The 23,445-nt window shown below is 48.3% G+C and overlaps 1 protein-coding gene across 5 annotated transcripts in view; it reads left to right on the top strand.

Annotated features, from left to right (window-relative positions):
* MYO18B (myosin XVIIIB) overlaps positions 1-23,445 on the top strand; it is a 215,617-nt gene that overhangs the window by 158,311 nt on the left and 33,861 nt on the right. The window contains exon 40 of one of the 5 annotated variants that reach the window (XM_032472210.1): positions 8,529-8,664. The exons of the other annotated variants lie outside the window; for them this stretch is intronic. Within the exon in view, the coding sequence (XP_032328101.1) occupies positions 8,529-8,570 (42 nt within the window). The 3' untranslated portion in view covers positions 8,571-8,664. Of the gene's footprint in view, positions 1-8,528; positions 8,665-23,445 lie in introns of those variants that run through there. 5 annotated transcript variants of the gene reach the window in all.

Below are 23,445 nucleotides of genomic sequence, written 5' to 3'. Positions count from 1 at the left end.
TGAAGGCCTTCCGAGTGCCTGAGTCTCAGCCTCTGGGCTTTCTCTTCCCACCGCACAGACGTGCTCCCCTGTAGGTCGGGGCGGCCTCCTGTGAAGAGGAGAGAGGCGGTGTTCATTAAACGTCTCCCTTGCACGTAGTCTTAACACCCATAATATCATATAACTGTGGTAACAACCCTGTGAAGTTAGAATTGCCATACTATTTTATAGGTGAGGAAACGGAGACTTGAAAGAGGTGAGAGAACTTGTCTAAGGTCGTATGTCTGAGGTCACAGATCTGACCCAGTAAGTGACAGAGCTCTTTCTGAGCTGTTAGCAGCAACCACAATGAGAAAAGATCAGAACGGTCACCTAGGCCACCTCCCATTCATTAAGCACTTGCTCCGTGCCAGATTCCGGGTTAAACGTTCTCGTTTAAATCTTCGTATCAGTGCTGTGAGGTCGGTGCTATTTGTGTCGCCGTTGCCAGATGGGGAAACTAAGGCAGGGGGACACCCATGTGCCAAACTGAGGCCCAGAGGGGTACATTCGCTTGCCCAGGACCACATGCAAGTAAGGCTTTGAACCCAGGACTGTCCAACTCTGTAGTCCCTGCTTTGATTCCCTGAGCCGTGCTTTGCCCCCTGGTGTGGTCCAAGGTACGTGTTCAGATTTGTTTCCTTCCATTGGGAAAGTTTCTCCACAGTTCAGTGAATTTTTCTGAGAAGAGTTTCCTACAGGGATCACAGCATCTGAGAGAGCCTGCTCCTCCTTTCCCGCATGCGTCCATATGTCCCTGAGACTCCAGATTCCTGCTTCTGTAACCCGGGAGGCATCTGGCCCCCACTTCGCCAGCCACCCGAGAGCCTTCTCTGAGATGACCTACAGCGTGCTGTGGTGCGACCCAGAGGCCTTTAAATCACAGTCGTCATCCCCTTCCTGCCCTGTCCACTTGGGTTTTGTGACAGGTCTCACCACCTTGTCCTCCTGCAGCAAGTATATTTTTCGGGCCACTGCCTCCCACGGCCAGTGTCATTCCCATCAGCTTTGTCCTTGACAAGCCAGTAGTGCGGCTGCTGTGTGTGTGGGGGGGAGGGGCTCCGCACAGAGACCGAGGTTCCCAGACAAGGCGCAAGCCAGATGACTGGCAGTTCTTCCTCCCCTCGTGGCCCTGGGAGAGAGAAAGGCTCTATCTTCCAACTGACAGGATGCCTTCCTCATTGACAGCCCTGCTTCTCATGCAGCTGAGTTCCCCTCCTGCCAGCTCCGGCTGGAGCAAGAGAACATCCCCAGCCTTTCTCCTCTGATGTCTTCTTTAGCTGGCCGGACACCCAGGCATCCTGGTCAGATCACATAGTGGCTTTCTTCCTATCTCCTCTACTCTTTCTTTCTCCCCCTCTTCTCTCCTCTCCTCCTCTCTCTTCTCACTTTCCTTATCCTACCCCCATTCCCAGGGACAGGTTAAGATCTTTAAAGGCCCTAAAATACTGAAAAGATTATGATGCAACCCCCATAAATGAACCAAAACTATAAAACACAAAACTGGCATGTATGCTGAAATTAGACCCGCACCTTTCTCTGCTTTCTGGTTGCAAGATTCTGGGTCACTTTCCCAAGGCTGAGCTACTCTTGGTGTGTCTGTGGTTGGGCGGCAAATTAGTTTTCTAGGGCTGCTTTTATAAATTACCAAAACTGGGTGACTTAAAATGAGAGAAATGTGTTGTTTCACAGTTCTGAAAGCCAAGTCTGAAATCAAGATGTTGACAGGTCCGTGCTCCCTCTGAAGATTCCAGGGTAGGATTCTTCTTGGCCCTTCCAAATCCTGGTGGCTCCAGGCGTCTTTTGGCTCATGGCCGGGTCCCTCCAGTCTCTGCCTCTGTCCTCTCCTGTCATCATTCCTGTGCACATGTGTCTCACACACCCCTCTGCCTTTTTCTTGTAAGGACATCTGTCGTTGGATTGAGGGCCCACGCTACTTCCAGTTTGATTTTGTCTTGGGATCCTTACCTTAATTATATTTGTAAACATCCTTTTTCCAGATAAGGCCATACTGGCTGGTCCTGGGAGGATGTAACTTTTAGGGGCCACCCTTCCCACTGGGCTGGTATTCTCCAGTGATCCTGCTGCGTGTTGTTTTCTCAGTGAGTCTGAGGATGAGCGGGGCTCGGGAACAGGGCTGGGCTGGCAGCCCCGTCCTACCAGCGGGTGTCCAAGTCTCCCTCAAGTGCGCTCCGTGCCTTTGAGCCCTGGGATATTTCCAGTAGGGGAAGAGAGGATATGTTTTCTCATATAATTTATTCATTCATTTATTCATTCAATGCCGACTATGGGCAAGGCACGGGGATGGATATTAGAAGGGGGAGGGGAATCATAAGATCCCTGCTCTTTGCAGAAGCTCACAGCGTGGACACAACACAGCTCAGTGGGAGAGTTCCGTGAGCACAGCCTTTTTCAGGTGAGCCCTGTTTCCATTGGTAGGCATCCTGTCCTCTTCCAGGTTTCCCAGGAGAGGGCCTCTCACCTCTCCAGGTTCATGTCTGTGCCCTCAGTTTGCCTTCCTCCAGCCCACGCCTGTGAGACAAGGGGGCGGCTGCTCTCTCTGTGCAAGGCAGTCAGGGTTCTGCCTCTTTCATTCATGCGATCACTAGGTATCCCTGGCTTTTACTCTGGACCAAACCCAGTGCTAGATGTTGGGGACCCAGCAGGGAACGTGACACACTCTCAGCCTTGAGGAGCTCACACTGAATGGAGAGGTACCTCCAAGGCCACTGCTTGTGTATTTCACACGGTCCCCTGTAATGGGCGTTCAGAGCTTCCACGGGCAAAATAAGAGTCCCTGTGCTGGGATTTGGAGGATTCTTAGGCCAGTTGGCATCATGCTCCCGGTCGCCACTAGAAATCATTTCTTTGAGTAAAAGATTCCCCTTTTCATCTTCCATTTTTAAAGTTCAGATCTCCTTGGGAGGGATAGGATATGAATTTCTCAAGTCCCCAGTCCAGGCATTCACTCATTCATTCATTCCCTGGGCAAACATGTGTTGGCTCACACTGTGCTTAAGCTCTTTGCAGATGTTGCTTCTTTCGTGTTCATGTCGACCCCAGCAGGGTCAGAGGTGTGAGGTGCCCTGCCCAGGGCAGCAGTCAGGGCTGCCAGGGCCAGGGTGGGCTTCCCCGTGTGTCCAGCTCTACGGCTCTCATTTGGATACCATGCTGCCCTTTCAATCCAACCCTGCTGAAAAGCAACTCTGCCATGGGAGACCCCAGGAAAGGATCCCATGCTCTGTGCCCCGATAAGAAGCAGGGAGGATGTTGATGGATCTTCTCTCCGTGTTACTTTCCGCCTGTCCCAGCCTGGACCATTTGTCACTGTTGGTGTTGGTTTAAAGGGCTGCGAGTTGTTTCGGGTGAATGATTTACACCCCAAGCTGGTGCACCGGCACGTCCAGATCAGGATCAATTACCCTGACGATGGAACTTCTCTTCCCAGAAAAAAGAAAAATGAAGTTTTGCCATTAATTTTCGTAAATGTACTATTCCTGGCGACTCCAGGAGCCATTATGGAGAAAAGAATATTCTGGCTGTAAATCATTCAAGTCCCTTTGTCATTGGAGCAGTGAGACAGCTCATCTGTGGATTTATATCCTGTTGTTTTTCAGTAGTTACAGAGCCCAGGGGAAACCACCTCAGACCCAGACAGGTTGGTTGGACAAGAGGTCAAGGGCAGTGGGCAGAGCTGAGGGTGGCAGAACGGCCTGCCCTCTGCCGGCTTTCAGAGGCATCCGTTTCAGAGGCTTCACCTGCTGGCTTTACCCTTCAGCACCATGGCCTGACTCTCAATTCTTCACTCTTTCTGGAGCCTGGTGTCCTTTTCACAAGCTTTCCAGGTCTTCAAAAACTTAGTTGGTGCTTCTGCTCACTCTTAGCGCACTGCACAGTGACCCAAGCCAGAAATCACAGTGGCCTGTCTCTCCGGCTCACACAGATTAATGGTTGTACCTGCTGATTTTATCCTCTGTAGGTGTTTTTCATATCCATCCCTTCCTGTCCCAACCCCGCTTTATCTGTCTGCATTTTAATCTGTAGCCCCTCTGGTCTGGGCCTATACAGTTACTGTGTATCCTGGCTCCCACTATTCCTCCGCTCTCACTCCTCCCTGCAGAAGATCATTCTATAAGGGACACATCTAACTGTGTCACTCTGCTAAGATATCTTGATGGCTCTGTGCTGCCTTCAGCACAAGCCCCAGCTTCTTCCCAGAGCCTCTGAAATCTAGGCTCTGTGGATTTTTCTGCCTTTGGTTGTCAGCGTCACGTCATCTTGCATGCTGGGCTCAAGCATGAAGGGAAGTGTTCAGGACCCAGCGCAAGTTATTTCTTGACTCATCACCTTTGTTCTCATGCCTTCTGCCCGCCCACTCAACCTTTAAAATTCAGATCAGGGCTCACCTCCAGGAAGCCCTCACTGTCAGCCCCGCCTGTTCTAAGTTATATGCCTCCTCTGTGTTCCCGCACCCTTCATGTTCACCCCGTTGGTGTGCGTGACTGTAACTGCTCGTGTTCTTGGCTTCCCAGGCAGGGAGCACCTGAGAGGGGGATTGGGTTTTGATTCTTGGTCTCCAGCATTCAGTTCAGGGTCAGGCATAGGATCGATCTCATCAGTGGTTGGCTGAATGAATAGTTTCCACAACATTTTTAAGTTTTACCTTGTAAGAGATCATCTCCAAAGTTAAAAATTGGAACTTCCAGAGCAATGCACTTCAGTTTGCATCCTATGATGTGTCTGTTCTCGTGTCTTGTGTTACGGGAGATGCAGATGAGAAAGGACCAATGTCTGTGCCTTTGGATCAAGAGGAGGAGATGCATGTGTCTGTAAATAATTCTGATACAAGATGGGATGTCGGGCGAAGGGGGAAGTGGTTTGGTACAACCAGGAGACCTGGAGAAGGTTGTGGGGAGGCTGTGTCACCTGAGGGTCTTAAATGATGAAGCAGTATTGGTGGCTTTGGGAGAGTAGCTGTCCGATCATGGTCATGGTGACCTCACATTTGAATTCGGCAAGTGACTAGGGAATGGCTGCTGTGTGGCAGGCAGTGTCTAGGTCTCTGGGAAGGCAGTGGCAAACCACATGGGGATATAGATACAGAGTCCTCAACTCTTCCTTCCTTTCTGCTCTTTCTGCTCTCCTTTCTCCTTACAGCTCCCCAGTGGGGACGGGACGCCAGCTGCAAACCCCTCCCTCCCTCCCACCCTGTAGCCTTTCTTCTCCGACTGCTTCTCTTGCTAGACAAGTTCTCCCTTGTCTATGTGTGGGCATGTTATCTCTCTCTCTCGCTCTCATTTCCTCACTCAGTTGTTCTGGCTCATTTTGAGGGGAGGATGTGTGTTAGTTTCTTAGGGTTGCCGTAACAGATTACCAAATGCTGGTTGTCTTAAAGCAATGGAGATGTATTCGCTCACAGTTCTGGGGGCCAGAAGTCTGCAGTAAAGGTGTCAGCAAGACCACACCCCCTCTGGAGGGTGTAGGGGAGAATCTTTCCTCCTTCCAGTTTCTGGAGGCTCTGGCGTCCCTTAGCTGTGGTCACGTAGCTTTAATCTCTGCCTCCATCTTCACATGGCCTCCTCTTCCTGTCTCTGTGTCCTCTCTTATAAGAACACCAGTCATTGGATTCAAAGCTCCCCTACTCCAGTGTGACCTCATCTTAACTAACAACATCTACAAAGATCCTGTTCCTAAAAAGATCACATCCTAAGGTTCCGAGTAGGATAAGAATTTTGGGGAGACACCTCAACTCATTACAGGATGGTAGAAAGAGCACTGGACATGAACATTGCAGAGCCTCAGTTTCCCCATCTGTAAAATGGGAGCAAAATACAGTCAGTCTCACTGGGTGGCTGTGTGGAGTAGATGTGATGGTGTATGTGACAGTGCCCAGTGACAGTGCACAGGAGGCACGTAGGAGATGCGACTTTGTTTTGTTACTTCTCTCGTTCCTCTTCTGACTCTCTCTTCCTCCACTCTGACTGCATCATCAGTCTGCCGGCCCACTTCCCTATCAGGTACCGTGTTTGTTTACCGTTTGTCACGTGCTGGGCATTGGATTAATACTTTACGTGAGTTCTCTCATTTGAACCTCACCCTTGGAGGTAATTATCCCCATTTTGCCAATAAAGAAACTAAGATCAGAGAACCGAAACAACTCCAAAGTCCCAGTCCCAGTTAAGTGGCAGAGTTAGAATCCAAATTGAGGTCTCACTAACTCAGACCCATGCTCTTCCTGGTAAGCTTTAGACACCTAGTATTCGGTCATTCAGGTACATTTTTTTTTTAAGTAAGTCGTAAAAATGAATATTGCCAATTCTGTAATCTTGGGTTTCTTGGTCTTGGCATTATTGATACTTTATGTTGAATAGTGGTTGGCGGTGGGGGCGTTCCGTGCTGGGTATTTAGCAGCATCCCTGGCCTCTGTCCAGTAGATGAAAGTAGCCCCCACTCCTGGCCAAGTCATCACAGTCAAAAATATCTGCAGACATGGTGGAATGTCCCCTGGGGAGCGGAGTCACCCATTAATAATTGCTGCTCTGATCTCATCCTCACGGTAACCCTGAAGGTAACACCTGGGATAATCCCCATTTCTCAGATGGTCAAACTAAGGCTGGGGGGGTGACCTGATGTGCCCCAGGTCACAGAAAAACTGGGCTGGGATCACATCAAGAAGAGAGAAATGCCACGGGGGCAGGAGGAGGCAGCTTGACACCCCACCCATGAGGGAGAGAGATAGCCGTTCCAGCCTTTGCGAGACCCAGTGGAGACCTCACCGCAGAACCTAATTCTGAGTGGAGTGGAAGGCCTCACTGCAGACTGTGTACTTTTAATAATGTTTAAATAAAACATGGGCGCATGGGTGTGATCTCCACACCGAGCCCGGCTTGTCAGCAGCCCAGGCAGAGCCATAAATAATTAATCGACAACCACTTACGGCTCTGCTTCTGTTAAATCCAGCATCAATTATATATGGTTCATGAATCATTTATTTGGTGTTACTTTGGGGTATATTTTCCACCTTCGGGGGAGAAGATAAACAAGAATGTGGGGCCGAAAACTGACAAAGGGGCGGCTCCCTTCTGTATGGGTGGATTTCCCTACAAGGCACAGGCCTCCCACTGGTGTGATCAGGAGGGCCCAGTGAACTTGGATTGGAGAGGACTCTGCCAGATCACCAGGAGCAAGGCTTGGGTGGTGGTGTGCTGGCACATGGTTCACAGCCGGCTCTCCAGGCTCAGTGGAGTCTGAGTGTGCAGTGCTTTCCCACCTCTGTGATGTAAGCCACCCCCCCCCACAACCCCTGGGGCTGATTCTGGCCAACAGCATGATGTCACTGAGTCCGGGATTGGGAGGCCGTGACTGGCGGCACATGGGTACAGCCTCTCGCGCAGACAGATGTGATGGCCGTAAATACTTCAAAAGCGCGGGAAAAGTGTTAGTAAAATTAGGAAGCGGGGTGTGTTTGAATATGTGTTACCTTTGCTATTAATGTGATTTAATTGTAAGTTTTTATTATTCAGTTTTTAATCATGTGTAGCTGTGTTTAACACCTGGCTTGCAAAATTCCTGAGGTTCAACAGTCAGCTCTTAGAAGCCCGTAGGAGCTGCTTCCAGCCAATCAGTGGCGTGGAGTCTTCTTGGGGCGGGGTCACCCTGCCCTGGTCAGGAGGCTGCAGAGGTCGGGGAGGGGCCTGAGTGCAGATGGAAGGCTCTGAAGTCAAATTTCATTACTCACTGACTGTCGTTTTTTTAAGCCACATTACTTCACCATGAGAACTCTGTCCTCTTGAGGATTTTCTTTCACCTTGTATGTGAAAGGAGTGTGGTCACGATCTACCGAGAAAGACTGAAGCGAGTGGTCCACTATGCCCTCTCACCTTTCCTGGTACCTGCCTCTCCTGAAGGCGTGCCTGGTCCTCTGTCTCTACCTTGTCCTCTCTCCTGTCTTTGAGAATCCGCCACATCTGGTACGGGCTTCAGGAAGCCCAAAGCCAGATTCTGTTTAGTTTTCATGTTTGTTTTTTTCTTTTGGTTTGTTTTGGTTTTTTGACCACCCAAAGACCCCTATTTCCAAATTCTAGGTCAAAACACAGCCCCTCCCACCACCTGCACAGCCCTCACCAAACCCAGAGTGTTAAGGGTTTCATTTTTAAAAACTCTTTAGTGTTTTCTTCTCGCCAATGGCTCGGAACTTCAGATCATAAAGATGTATTATTTTGGCTGGAAACTGAAGTATTTAAAAAGGCCTTACATATGGAGGGCATTTGGGGCCATGAGCAGAGTGTAAATAATACCTTTTATAGCTCTCTTGACAAGGAGATAGCACTCCTAATTACTGCCCCATTATCTCAGCCTGATCCAGAAAGGCCCGACGCGTTTATAAACTCTCTGTTCACACACTCTCCATTCGGATCGGCCTCCCACGTTCTAGGGGAGCTAGCAGGGAGAATGTGGGCCTGTATCACACCCTTTCCAGGCACCACAGGCTCCTACTTGTCTCCCCACAGAGGTTTCCATACAAGAGAAACTTGGTCCTAAAAGGAGCTTAGACCCTGGTGTCGCCAGCCCCAGACACGTTTCTGAAACGAAGTTCCTTCCAGCTTTCCTGATCCCACACCGTGAATGCGTGGACTGCGCCCTGTTCGAGAGGTGTTATCATCTAGAGAAATGAGTTTCTGTGCATCTGCCTCTGAGATGAGAGATCTGGATAATAAAATCTATTACAGAAAGCCCACCTAGGAATAATTGGGTCTATTACTCTCTGACTTGTGGCTTTGTTTCTGCATGGAAAAGAGGCTCTCCAGTAATTAATCAGAATCTAAAGTTGCTAATACCAATTACAAATAACGCGTGGAGCCTGGAGATGGCAGGCGAAGAGCAAATACTGATCCTGTCCCTGGAGACTTCATCAATTGAACTTTTATCACTTTAGACTTAGTGGAAATTAGAGTAACTTAGCTTTCCAAAGTTAATTACTTAAAAAAAAGAAAAGTGGGAGGAGATACTGATTGATGCAGGTATACATTAAATTATTCAAATAAATCCAGTTGAAATTGTTTAGATGAGATTAGGCTACACTTACCTGCATGTGAGAGAGGCTTGGGAAGGTGAATCTTCACAACCAAAAGCACGCTCATTGTCCCAGTTGGACATCTTCAGATGGGAGCCCCAAGTCAGACTCTTAATGTTCTGAATTCATTTCCAAACTGTAATTTGGTTTGAAAGGTCATTCATCCATTCATCTCCTTTTGGTGCTTTTGTTTTTCGGCTGAGCTTAAACAATGAGAGAGTAGAAGGAAACCTCAGAAATTGAGGATAGACCAAGAAATGGTAAAGGAAATGGCTTTTACTGGGAGATGGGCTGATTTGGAATTGTGAGTGTATGTACGTGAGTGGAAATGGATGAGCAAACTGGTTCAAGTTACGGCTCTTTTGATTGTGACAGAAACAAAACTCAAATTGGCTTAAGCAAAGGAGAGTTTATCAGTTCACCTAATGAACTGATCTTTTTCAGAAAAAATATTTGCTTACCTTTTCCCTTGAACATTACTTAGCACATAGTAGGCATAAAAATGCACATTGAATGACATAGGAGCTTGACAGAAGCGGCAGAGAACTAGGAGTCAGGAGACTAGGTGCCATGGCTCTCAGTGCCATGGCTTCCCCACTGTGTGACTTTGGTCAAGACACTCACCTTCTCTGTGTCCTTGTTATCTTATAAAATGGAAATAATCATTGCAACTCCCTCACAGAGCTTCAGGGAAGATTTAATGAGATAATGCATTTAAGTGCTTATCACAAAGCCAGACACAAAGCAGACTCGCTGTCATCATCATCACCATTGTCATTGTCTCAATCTGTTTGGGCTGCTCTAACAACATACCATAGACTGGGTGGCTTATAAACAACAGAAACTGAGCACTCACAGTTCTGGAGGCTGGGAAGTCCAAGGTCAGGGCACTAGCAGGGTCGCTTTTTGGTGAGAGTTCACTTCCTGGTTCATAGCTGGTGCCATGGTGGAAGTGTCTAGGAATCTCTGTGCCTTCTTTTATAGCAGCACTGACCCCATTCATGAGGTCTCTACTCTCATGATCTGATCACCTCCAAAACCCCACCTACTAATACCATCACCCTGGGGGTGATTTCAAAATGTTAATGAGGTGGGGGCAGACATTCAGACCAAGCAGTCATCCTCGCCATCACCTCCATCATCACCACTACCACCATTGCCATCCTGATTGACACCATCATCCCTGCCACCATCACATCATCACCATTACCTCCATTCCCCACCAGTATCACCATCACCACCACCACTGTCATCACTGTGAGAGTGAGACCCAGAGCAGAGAGCACAGAGGAGCCCCTCAGAGAACAGGCAAGCACTGAGCTTCAGAGCGGAGCTACAAGCCTAGGCAGTGGTTTAATCATTTCCAGTTTGACAGTTCTGAGAATTCTGTCCCCTATGTGCTGCATCCCCCCTTGTGACCTGTGGGTTCATAGATGTCTTCTTATTGGTGCTCAGCGTCCTGGGCACCAGCTTCATTGGAATTCTGTTCTCTCCCCAGTCTTTCCTTGGCTGCATTCCAGGTAAATGACGCGAAGCCCATCCTGCTCTGCCATCACCTCGGCCGCCCGCTGAGATGATTAGAATCAACACATTCATTTCCCTAACAGCATTCTCATCTTACCCCCAAAAGTTTACAAATGGAAGAAGAAAGGGAAAACAAGCTACATCTATCCTTGCTCAGGAAATTTGCAGCTGTCTGCAGCTGACATCCACCCAGCTGGGCAGCAGAGCCAGCCTTCCTGTTGGCTTTTGGTGGGACGTGACGCAGTTGATGCTGTCATTAAAGTTTGACAGTGGTCTAGACACTAAGCGTCCTGCCGGTGGGAGGCTTATAAACAAACACTCAGGGGAAATCCTTCAGGCTCCAGCCTTTGTGAGCAAATTGTTTGGTGGATGGAGAGAAAAAAAGAAGACTGATGTAACTGATACAACTTCTCAGTAAAGCAAAGGGAAAGAACTCGGAAGAATTTGGTTTTCCCTTCTTCCTGAGAGCCTGGAAACCTCCTGAGGTGGCGCCCAGGTAGCAGTGGGATGCTCTCTGCCACGGATCAGCATGTGTTTTCTGTAACAGGCCAGGTAGTAAATATTTTATTAGACTTTGTGGGCTGTACTGTCTCTGTCACAACCACTCGTCTCGTCCCTAGCACAGAAGCAGCTGTAGACAGTACATGAATGCGTGAGCATGTGTGTTCTAATAAAACTTTATTTACAGAAACAGGCGGTGGGCCAGATGTGGCCCATAGTCTGTGGTGTGCTTGACGCCTGCTTCAAGCTCTTTCGGAAGGAAGAGTGGAATAGAGAATGGACCAGACCGCAGAACTGGATGTAAATCCTGGCTCTGGCCCTTCCAGGCTGCATGCACGGGACAAGTCACCTGCTTTCTCTGAGTCTGTTTCCTCATCTGTAAAATGGATTATAAGGTAGCCCAGAGATTAAAGGAGTGTCTTGCACATATTAAATGTCAATAAGTTGTAACTCTCCCTAGGACCCAGTCCTCACCCCTGCTAACAATCATGAGGGAGTAAAACTGATTAAAGGCTGCCTGGTGCCTTCCTCTTGGCCCCAGCAATGGGTACAGGTTCGATGATGCAAATCTTTTTGTAGCTCATTTGAAAGTCTAGTGGCTCCGAGTTTCCAAGGATGGTTCTTCTGTTGTCCATTCTCCCAGGGCCCTCCCACACCAAGATGCCTTCCCTGGCCCCGCCTACGCAGTTTTCATCACAGAGGCCCGGCCTCGGCTGGAAAAGCTCAAGTACACAAGCCAACATGCTGTGTACACACTTCTGTTGTTAGAAGGAGTAGCTTACGTGGCAGCTTCATGTGGGGCCAGCATTAAAGTCTGTGTCTGCAAGCCAAGGACACTGGGTTTCAAAACTAGCATCTCATGTCTTAATTCATGATTTTTAGATGAGGTCTTCAGGTTAGTTCTGACTTTTGTCTGAGGATGCTGATGGTTAAGACTCATTTAACCAGAGAGGGGGAAAGATTGCTCTTCGTAAGAATAAGGGTAAACAGAACCTTGATTTGTGACTCTGGGGGTTTTTGGTTTTTGTTTTTTGTTTTTCCTGTGATGGATGTCAGCTGGAGGTTGATTTTAGGTTGGGTTATGTATAGTTTGTATTTACTTACTTCTGTTGTCATTGTTCTTGCTCCTGTGATTATTATTATATAACCGCCTACCATGTATGCCAGGCCTACTCATGGTGTGGGTATTATGTCATTTAATTCTCCCAAACACCCTGTGACCTAGCACCAAATCAAAGTTTCATTATCAGACCAGCAGCCTTGGCTGCAGACTCTCATGCCCCCCACACCTTTGAGTTAGGGTCTGCATTTTAACAAGACCCTCAGGTGACTCAGACAGACAGGAGGAGCCCTGATGCAGGTGCTTCCTTGTGACAGTATTACAGATGAGGAGATGGCAGCTGGGAGAGGTTAGAGACAGGGCTTCCTCCCATCCAGACTGAATCCACAGTCCACTGCCCAATTTAACTTCTGGTTACTGCCTTTATATTACTGGTTTGGTTGTATAGCTTCTATGTCTTTTTCCCCAGTGACACCATCTCCTTCCTAGCGTTAGGATTTGCTTTCTTCTTAACTCTTCCAGTGTGGGGCCCTGGAGTTAACCACACACCTGGGAGTGGTTCCTGTATCTACTGTCATGAAATATTTGCATATGCAAAACTGAGAACTTCCTGTTTAAAAAAATGAGGTGGTGCTCTCAGTAGCAATCTCTGGGGTTTCCTGGGCACTCTGCCCTTCAGAGCTTTGAGTCTGTAGAACATAGAATAACACCTCTTTGAAACTTCAAAACCTTGGACAAGAAGCACAGAACCCAAAGGCTCCTATAAACTTGGAGTTTCTCCAGTTTTCTCCCCTGGTGCTATGGTTCCAGCACTCGGGACAGGTGAAGCACCGTGGTTTCCCAGATACTTAGATTATTTTCCACCTCACTACAGCAGATAGAAATTCTCTGGAATGGTGATGTCCAGTGTGGTAGCCATCAGCCTCATGGTTAATTAAAATTAAAATGAGAAATTCAGTTGCTTAGTTGCACCGGCCACCTAGGAAGTGCTCAGTAGTCATGTATGGACAGCAGGCGTAATCTCAGGCAGGCATAATTGTTTTGTGTATAATCCAGGAATAGTACACTTACAAAAATTAATGGCAAAACCTCATTTTTCTTTTTTTCTGGGAAGAGATGTTCCATTGGTGGGGTAATCCCTGGTGCTGGGAGGAAAACAAAAGAACCCTGTCTCTGAGCTGGGTCTGAGCTGGGAGAAACTAGTGAGAGGCCTTGGAGTCCCCTGGGGAGCCAGGCCCTCAGTGAGAGGCAAAAGATGACACTGGCTGCCTGAGAGGCAGGATTGACAGGCCTGGCGAGAGCCCGGAGGCCCAGCTGCCAGGTGGGGTTGATGAGGCTGTCCTTCCAGGCTGTCCCTCCCAGAGGCACATGCCCCTGGGCCATCACCTCAAGATGTGGAGGGAAAAGACAGCTCATCGCTTGGTGGTGGTTTTTCCTTCCTGCTGGGCCAGTAAGTGAATAAATGGACCGTGAGTGGCCAAGTGGCTATTGTAATTTTAGACCCCATCAGAAGAGTGTTCACAGAAGTGTGGAGGGAGGGCGCTTCCTTCCACACCTCTGTGTCTCCCTGCTGGGAGTCCGGGCTTGCCGATGTGCCAGCCTGAGCGGCATCGGAGAGGAGGGGGCGGGGGCGGCCCAGGAGCTAACTCTCACTGCCTGTCTGCCCCGGGCTGACCTTGTGCAAAGCACTTTCAATGCACCGTCTAATTAAATCGGCACTCTCCACCGTAAGAGCGAGGTAGTATTTTTATCTCTCTTTTACACATTTTAAAGAGGCTTACAAGAGCTGAAGTGACTTGCCCAAGGCTGGAGAGCTAGGAAAGATTGGTATCAGGGTATATCATCGATCCCTTGGTTGCCAAAACCTGTGCTCTCCATCACAGCACTGGCATTTCTCCAGCATCGAGGGCACACAGATCACCTGGGGAGGTTGTTAAAAGGTGGTATCTGAGTTGGCAGGTCTGGGGCCAGGCCTGAGAGTCTGCATTTCTAACAGGCAGCCCGGTGATGCCGCTGCTACAGCCCTCAGACCCCACTTGGAGTGGCTGGAACTACATCAGACTTCCTCCTCATTCCAGACGCACTGCAGCCATGAAAGGGGGTGGTTCGTGTTCTTAAGATGGGGTCACGCAGCAGGAAGTGGTTTGTTCAGGGTTCATATTGACATCTGCCTGATCCAGAGCCTGGGTGTTTTCTAAAATAACATCTACCACCTACCATTAGGCCTTTAGCTTGGCTCTCAACTGTTGTTGATTTTGCTCCCCAAGGAATATTTGCAACATCTGGAGACATGCTGCACAACTTAGGGGTAGGAGTGCTGCTGTATCTGGTGGCTAGAGGGATGCAGCTGGCTGAGCATCCTTAAAGGCGCAGGACTGCTGCCCTCTCCCTACCAGCAAAGGATTATGAGGCCCTCATGTCAGTGATGCTGGAATTGAGAAAGCTTTGCATTTTAGCTCAGTGTTCTTCAGCCCAGAAAATAAAAATCTATCCAGAACCCCTCTCTGGAGGCCACATAGTGCCCTTGAATTGGAGGAGTTAGCATTTGAAACCATCCTGCAAAAGTGGCATAAGTGAACGAGAATCGTAACTACCAAAAAAAAAGTCCACTTCCCAATCAATGGGTGGAACTTTCCACTACTTTGAAACAGGCCAGGATGTTTGCATCTCGGTAACATCCTCTTGCCTCAGCAGATGGAAGCCAATCAGGTCTCGAAATCATTGTCTTAATCTCTGGTCGTTACAACGCCTGGCTGCCCGCTGTGTATCGGTGTCTTTTGCTGTTTATGTCGCTCATGTATTTTCTCTGACAGCAGCTCCCGCCCAGCGTCGTCTCTCAGCCAGACGGCATTGACTCTGGTCCAAGCACACTAGAAAGGCCAGGATCTGACATTGATCCCCAATACCAGTGACTGCAGCCGAAGTTCTTCCTGATCAGTTCTTGAGGCGGGGTGCATATCTGATAGAACAAGACTGTGTATGAGGGCTGATTTGCCTGCAGAAGGGGGATTGCTCCCCCTGCTCCCTCGAGTTCATTCATGATGGTAGTTTGGTTTGTTGAGAATGCCAGCTGGGGCTTCAGTCGTGATGACGCCATCAGACGTACTGGAAAAAGGAAGATGTGAGGAGGGAAGAAGCAGTGTGATAAATGATGTGTCATATGCATTCAGCACCTCACAGTTTACAAAATATCCAAACGCAACTGGAGCCTCACGATATTCTGTATTAAATACAGGGAGGGAATTAGTTTTGGTGCCTACTGTGGAGGTGAGGGCACCGACTTGAGGATGTACTCACTGGTGCTTGGAGAGTCTGTAGATGTGGGACCTGTTGCCAGGTCTTGAGTCTGGTGTGGGTCTCAGTCTCACCCCTTTGCTGACTCTCCCCGCTGTGCCTGCCCAGCATTGGGGTTGGGATGGGGTCCCTTTGGTCACTGCTGGCTTGGATGATTTTATTCAACAGGCTGCCTTCCAACTCCTGCATCTGTAGGCTGTGTCTGCACCCCAAGCCAAGGCTCTTCTGGAATGCTCTGGACACTTAAGGATGCTGACCAGGATGAGATCTAACCTGCCCTGGGTGGGAAGCAGGGTGGCACATTGGCAGTAATGATTTTATCTGACTCTTGGGCATGTTTGCATGACTTATGACCTGACAGTGAGGAAGTGGGACAAAGTATGATCATATTTTGGTGGAGAGGGGACCAGAAGGATTTGGGGGGCTGTGTTTGGGCATTAAAATAGTATGGCCAATGGAGTATAGGACTGAGCTCACCATATGCCCAAATGAGACAGATGTGGGAGCCAGGAGAGATGGGGGGGGTGAGAAAGTATAACAATAGGAAGAGACCTCCCAAACCTGCCACCTTTCGCAAGGTGTCACCCAGCAGTTCTGAGAACAGGAAAGAGGGCTGATGTTTATTGAACATAAAACTTTGCTATGTTTTATGCAGTGTTTCAAGCATCTTCCACTCGTGAATCCTCAACTAGTCCCACAGCACAGCGATGCTGTCATCACTGTCACTTTGCAGATGAGGAAGCTGAGGTTCTGGTCGGTGGGTGACAGACTTGTGCAGGGTCATACTGGAAGTGGTGAGCTGGGTTTCAAGCCCTGTCTGTGTGAGTTGAAGACCCACGGCTGCCAGACCTGCTGTATACTGCCCTGCCACGAATTTTGAGCTGGGAGAATGTAAAGCTGAAATATTTATGCAGTGATGTTTTAAGTTCCAGGTGCTGCATTAGGCTTTTGGGATATTAGGCTGAGTACAAACCTACTCATAAGGAGCTCAGTATAGCAGGAAGTTGAAAACTAATTACAATCTGTTGAGATGTGTGCTTAACCGGTGACTTGTACAAATACATGGAAAAGAAAATGGCTAATTCTACCCCAGGGAGCCAGAGAGGTCATCACAGAAGAGATGATTGTGGAGTGGGTCTTGAAGGATAAATAGGAGTTTACTTTTCAGAGCAAGGAAGAGCATTCCGGGTGGAAGAATGATAGGTGCAAACGCTCAGAGGCATGAAAGGACGTGGCGTGTTTGGGAGCTGGTGAAGACTGTGGGAGTTACTGATGTGTGGGTGCAGAGTGTGGACAGTGGAAGGAGGGGAACCCTGGAAGGTGGGTTTGAGGAAAGAATGTGAGGGGCTTGACTGGCTCAGCCACACAGTTTGGACTTGGGGAAGCAGTGAGGCACTGAAGGCTCTTAAGCAAGAGAGGACTGGATCTGATTAAAGAGATTCTCCTTGGATGCTTTTTGGAATATGGATTGGAAAGGGGGCCAGATTGAAGAGAGGATACCAGTGTAAGACTCTGAGAACCCTTAGGAGGTGGTGATCAAGACTAAGTTGACAGGGGAATGGGGAGCAGGGGAAGATGCAAGAGATCGGCCCACTGTACTGATGAGAGACTTGGGGATCGGAGAAGGGGGGGCGCAGCAATAAGTTGCTGGTACACTTCAACTTCTTTGTGTGCGAAACCCAGAGGCCACTTGAGCAGTTTCCAAGTCCAGTTTCTGTATTTCTGCTATCACATGGGGTAGTGGGCTGAGAACGATCTATGAGCTTCATTTCCATTTAAATTTAAATGAGACATGTCAGAGGTGGCTTGATAATTACCGCCTGGAACAATGGTCCTCTGATGCGGGAAGTGTAGTCTCGTGTATGTAGTACAGATCATTTTTGCATTCGAGACTTAATTACGTTGATATAATTATTCATCTGTCAGGAAAATCGGGTGGCACAGATATGTCCTACTTGCGTTTGAGCAGAAAAAATGAAATGCCCTTTTTTCCTTTTTCTGGGAAGCAGTTAGGTGGATGACTCAGGGAAGTTGGGAGCAGGGTGTTGGAGCTCACCCCAGGTCAGGGTGTCCGGCTGCAGCTGGAGGCTCTGTGAGGGCCTGCATGTGTAAACCTGAAGAGGGTTGGACTCCAGTGACAGCTCTTTTTTGTCCCTTTCTGAAGATGCTGCAGCAGAAGTCACAGGCTGGGGGTGGTTTTAGGGCTGGGAAAGCTATGAGCTCTGAGTCGTTAGAGAGGCTTTTTAAAATTTTTGTTTGCAAGCCTTGTGACTCAGACTCACAATGCAGTCTCATACTGGTGCCTCGATGCCTGATCACCCTCCCATCCCCGTCCATGGGCCCCAGAGACCTTCAGCCACATTCCCCTTCCGTGTGTGAGGGTCTCCTGCCCTCCCAAGGAGGCTGTGCCTTCTGCCACTCCCCACCCATCAGGGGAAACGTGGGACCCTGAGAATCAAATACAGAGTCGCAGTCCACGGCACTGGGATTGCTGAAGTAGCTGGAGCCCGTGTTTTTCAGAAACGGCTCATCCAAAGTGTGTGAGATGGAGAGCAGGGAGAAGCAGGCCCTTGCTGACAGATGATCTGGGTAGGAGAAGCTCCCGTTCTGGTTCTGCGTCTGTCACCCAGTGGTCCAGCAACCTTGTGCAGGTGCCCTCCTGACCTGAGCATCACTTTGGGCCCCTGGTGTATGGTGTGTTTGTGTCCACAGACGTTTGTGGGATGAGTGGACGTGCATAGCAAACATGCACATCTGAGACTTTCTGCAGGCCAGAGCTTTATCATCTGGATTTTGAACAGCCCAAGTTACCTAAAATATTAACTTCCTAGAAAGCTGTAAAGGCCCTCAGGCAATAGCTGGGGGCATTTTAAAACAATCCGCTTGAAAAATGTGAAGGAAAGGAAAGCCTGCAGGCAGGTGCCGGGAGCCCCAGGTTCTCTTCGCCTTGTGACAGCAGAGGACCCCGGCAGGGCACGTCGGAGGGTCCCCTGCTTGTCTGCGTGGCTAACTCCCTTCTGCCTTGACTCTAAAACCCTTTTACCTGAGTGTATGTCACATAGATGTATTTATACATAAGTGCAAGAGTAAACACAGAATGGAAATACACCAACGTAGTCATTAAGAGGGGTTGTCCCCAAGTAACAGACTTAAGGGCGATTTGTAAAAGTTTTGTTGTTGTTTTGGTTTTTTTGCAGCTTGCTTTATTTTCTAAATTCTGTATAATGACCCTATTAGAACCAGGAAAGAAAGGTAATGGGGTAGAAAAGGAAAATAACAGATCACACAGTATTACGTCAGTTTGCTAGGGCTGCCGCAGCAAAGTACCACAAGCTGGGCAGCCTGGTGAAGCAGCAGTTTATTGTCTCACATTCTGGAGACTAGAAGCCTGAGATCAAGACATCAGCAGGGCCTCCTTGCTTCTCTGAAAGCGCTAGGGAAGAAACCGTCTCATGCTGCTCTCCCGTCGGTGTGCTGGCAGTCTTGACGCTCCTTAGGTTGCACCTGCACCCCTTCAGCATTCTGCCTCCCCGTGGCCCTCTCCCTCTGTGTCTTCACCTTCTCCCCCCTCTGTGTGTGTCTTTGTTTCCAAATTTCCCGCTTCCTTTAAGAACCCCAGTCTTGTTGGATGAGGGCCCACGCTAATGCCCTCATTCTACCTTGATTGCCTCTCCAGATACAGTTTCATTCCGGGGCATCAGGCGTTGGGCACTGGGGAGTAGGCTTTCAGTGTGTCTTCTGCAGGGAGCACACCATACAGCCTGTAAACAGGTGTGTTCCTAGAAACGCAAAGATGTTCAGGGTCCTGCAGGGTTTTCCTCTGTGGGAGGGGAGTCAGTGGAAATGAGGCCTGTATGCGAAGAAATTTCAGTGTTACTCTGGTAGCCAGCTTCCAAGAGGGTCCTCAGTGGTCCCCACCTCTGCGTTCGCACCCCTGTGTGTAGCCTCCTCCACGTTGTATTGGAGTTGGTCTGTGTGACCAATGGACTGCTGGCAGTAATGATAGGTCACTTGGAGGCTGGGCTATAAAAAGCCTTTAGCATTTGGCGTGCTCTCCCTGGGACCCCTTGCTCTGGGAAAGCCAGCCACCAAGTCAGGAGGACACTCAACAGCGCAGTCAGGGCCCTCTTGGCAGAGAATGGAGGCCTCCAGCCAGTAGCCATGGCAGTGAGCTTCCTTGGGAGGGACTCTCCAGCTTCAGGGCGGCCTTCAGACAGCACAGCCCTGGTGGGCACCTTCACTGTGACACCATGACAGATCTTATGTTAGTTTCCCAGGGCTGATGCAACAAATGACCACAAACATAGTAGCTTTAAAACAACACAAGGTACTCTCTGATAGTTGTGAAGGTCAGAAGTCCACAGTGAGTCTTAGGGGTTAAAATCAAGGTGACAGTGAGGCTGGTCCCTCCTGGGGGTCTCGGGGGACAATTCATTTCTCATATCTTCCAGCTTCTAGAGACTGCCAGCATTTCTTGGCTGCATCACTCTGACCCACGATTCCATCACCACATTCCTGCTTTCTTCCCTGCTGACCTGCTCCCCTCCCCACCGCCCTTTTATAGGGACCCTTATGATCATATTTAGGGGCCACCCAGATAGTCCAGAATAACCTCTCACCTCAAGAGTGTTTATTTAGTCACATCTGCAAAATGCCTCTTGCCATTTAAATTAACATCTTCACCTGTTTTGGGGATGAGGACGTGGACATCTTTGGGGACTGTTACTCATTCTACCGTAGACCTTGAGCCAGAACCACCCAGAGAAGCCACTTCTGAGTTCCTGGACCCACAGGAAACCATGAAAGATAATGAATAATATTTGATATTTCAAAATGACTAGGTGTTGAGGCAATTTGTTATGTAGCAATAAATAACTCATACAGACTAGGGGGATGTAATCCAGCATCTGGTTCTGTAGCACTTGACAGTCATAATTCTGGATTTCTTATAATGTTTTCCTTGATACATACAAGAAGAAAAGCATGCAAATCTTAAGAGTGTACAGTTGGATGAATTTTTACAAGCTGAAAACACCCTTGTCTGTCTTTAATAATGAAACCTAAATACAGCCCAGATGCTTTCGTGCTCTGTACAGGTAGTTCTCCTGTTTGCTCTCAGATTCATTCCTGCCCCTTCTCTTCTCTGCTCTAGATTGCAGGAAACTGTTTCCCTAACTTGCCTTCTGGTAGGTTCAGCCGGTGAAAGGCAGTGATGGACAATTGAAAGACAAGAGGAGGGGAGGAACCAGAGCATTTCTACCTCTGTCACACTGCCTCGGGGTAGAATAGGGGACGTCCCTGGCCACAGCTCAGCCTCTGTAATTCCAGATCCCTGGGACCCTCCTCCCTGAGGCCACCTCCTATTGGGCAGCCGTGCTGTTGCCCACTGGGTGGCCCAGCTTCTGAGCTTTTCCTTCCAGCGCTGGGTTGGCAGTGCCTTTCTGCTGTTGCTAATCTCTCCTGGCTTCTCATCTTTTCCCTCACCTGGAAAACCAATTCCCTGTATTAAATTCCTTTGGTTGAATGATCGAGAGTGATTTCTATTTTCCTGACTGATACAGGCTCCTTGGAGGCATTACATTAAATCCTTCCAGCTTCAACAAAAAAGCATCAGGTTCATAGAATTCATTTTCTGAAAAATGAGGCTATCCTCACTGTAAAAATCCCTGCAGGCTTCACATTTTCAGAGTCTTTACTTAGATAGAAGGAAATGGGAACATTTGTTACATATCAAGTGTGTGCCTCCCTGTTAGGTATACCAGATGTATGCAGTTTTACATTGTTTCATTTATTCCTTGCAACACCTTTCATCCTGGAATAATACTGTGATGGTAACAGATGAGGAACTGGAAATTGGAAAGGATTAGTAACTCTTCAAAATCCAGTGTTCAGGGTTCATCTTGTTCTAACCAGGGCTTCTCCTGCTGCCCCCCCCCCCATGTTGTTGGAAGTTTGCATATACCCCTTCCCACCCGCCAGGGTCTCTTCCTGAGTGTAGTGGGCTTCACCTTCCCTTGGTTGCATAGAACACATGTCAGTTTTCAAGGAGAAATACCGGCCCCCAATCAACCAACTATAATATAAGTGTCTTCTTTGAGGATTCAGGAGTATTGCCATCATTGGACGTGGGGCAGAGTTGGGAGTTCCTGTTGATACTGGTAGATGGGGCACCGGACAGCACTGGGAGCACTTAGCTTAGTGGTTCAGAGTGGGCTTTGGCCCCACATTGCCTGGGCCTGTGCAGTGATCGATTAGACATGCCTGCTATGGGTGAAGGAATGGGTGGGAGGAGTTGTCGGGTATGTGCTGACCCTCTGGAAACAGGCAGGCCTGAGCTGGAATCTGTGTGTCACTTTGTCGCTGCATGCCTTTGGGATCTTTGATGAGTCTCTCTGTGTCTATCGCCACATTATAAGAATAAAATAAGACGATTTGCAGGATGACTGTGAAGGAAGGGCATTGCCTAATAATGACCACCTTCTCCCCTGTCCCTTTTCCAGTTGGAGGTTGGACTCTTCCAGCCTGAAGTAAGAGAATCTGATGCATAATTTGGGGTTTTCTAATGGACAACCCAACTCCTTCCTTTCCCAAAATGAGACTGAATATTCCCTGCTAATGCTTACTCCATGGTCAGTGCGGCCTGGGAGCTCTTTCCAGGACACAATTCACGGGGCATTTATTTTCTCCCGTAGCCTCATTTCTTCCAGACAAGTGACCCTTGGACATCTTGAGACAGTGACAGTTCCTCATAATCTGGCTTTCTGGGATGATTCCCTGCACCTCCAGAGACACAGGCACCTTTGAATGAACCAGGAGCAAATAGAGGCAAAGGGGAAAATAGCCGTGGGCTGGGGTCATGAGACCAGGGTCCACTCTAAATTGTCATGTCCTGGTTGCACGTCCCTGGGCACGTTACTTAACCTTCCTGAGGCTCAGCCCATTCGTCTGTAAAATGGGGATAACGAGGCTGCCATGAGAGGTGTTGAGCAGGTAGACCTGGGGGCTGTTCATGGCTGTGCAGAGGGAGATAGTCCTGTATTTTTTAACTTTCTGAGAATAAAAGTAATTCATATTCTTTGCAGCATATCTGAAGAAGTTTAAAAAGGAAGCTAAATATTACCTGCTATCTCATCCCGCAGAGATAATAACTCTTCTGCTCCTTTGTTGTAATATTCTCACGTTTCCTTTTATGCGTTTATGTCGTACGTGACTCTAAGAGTTCTTATAAAGACCACATGAAGTAAGGAATTTCAGACATTTAGTGGAGTGCCTGCCCATGTGAGAAATAAAAATAAGTATATTCATTTATTAATTTTTTCCCAAATATTAAGTATGTGCTGTGTGTCAGACTGGGAACATTTGTGTATCTCTGCATACAAATGTGCACACAGTCACACCTATGCATATTTATATACATTTATGTTTATACATTTACATTGATCTATATGACATGTATACATTATATAAATATACATTTGTATATATTTACACAGCATGTGTATGGTGTATTTTTTGGCCTTTTTGTAACAAGAATTTTCTATTTGTCTTTAGCGCCATCAGGAAAAAATAACAAGGTGACGTTTCATCTTGTTGCAGGAGTGTTTTGAGGCAGTCTGCCCTGTAATAAAAGAGGTGAAATTAACTTTAGGAGGCCCTGCGGGACACCTCCAGAGGTTAGAGACGCAGAAAGCAGCACTAGAGTCCTGTGTGTTTGCGGACAGCAGAGAGTCCCCTGATGAGCGGGATGCCTTGGGCAGAGAAATCAGGCAGTGGTTTTAAATATTAGCCTCTAATTGAACATCACAAGAGGAGATGATTTTAATTGCCACCACTAATTATCGTATGAACTGCTACCCACATGGGCGACTCTGCACAGCCTGGGAGTCTCACAGGGGTTAATAACTCTCTTACACAATGCAGGGGAGGCCAGCGTGTACAACATACCGCAGTCTTGCATTGATGTCTGTATGCATGG

The sequence above is a fragment of the Camelus ferus genome, chromosome 32 (assembly GCF_009834535.1).
Source record: "Camelus ferus isolate YT-003-E chromosome 32, BCGSAC_Cfer_1.0, whole genome shotgun sequence".
NCBI classification, from domain to species: domain Eukaryota; kingdom Metazoa; phylum Chordata; class Mammalia; order Artiodactyla; family Camelidae; genus Camelus; species Camelus ferus.
The sequence above is the reverse complement of the archived record's forward strand: the minus strand, read 5'-3'. Positions and strand labels throughout refer to the sequence as shown.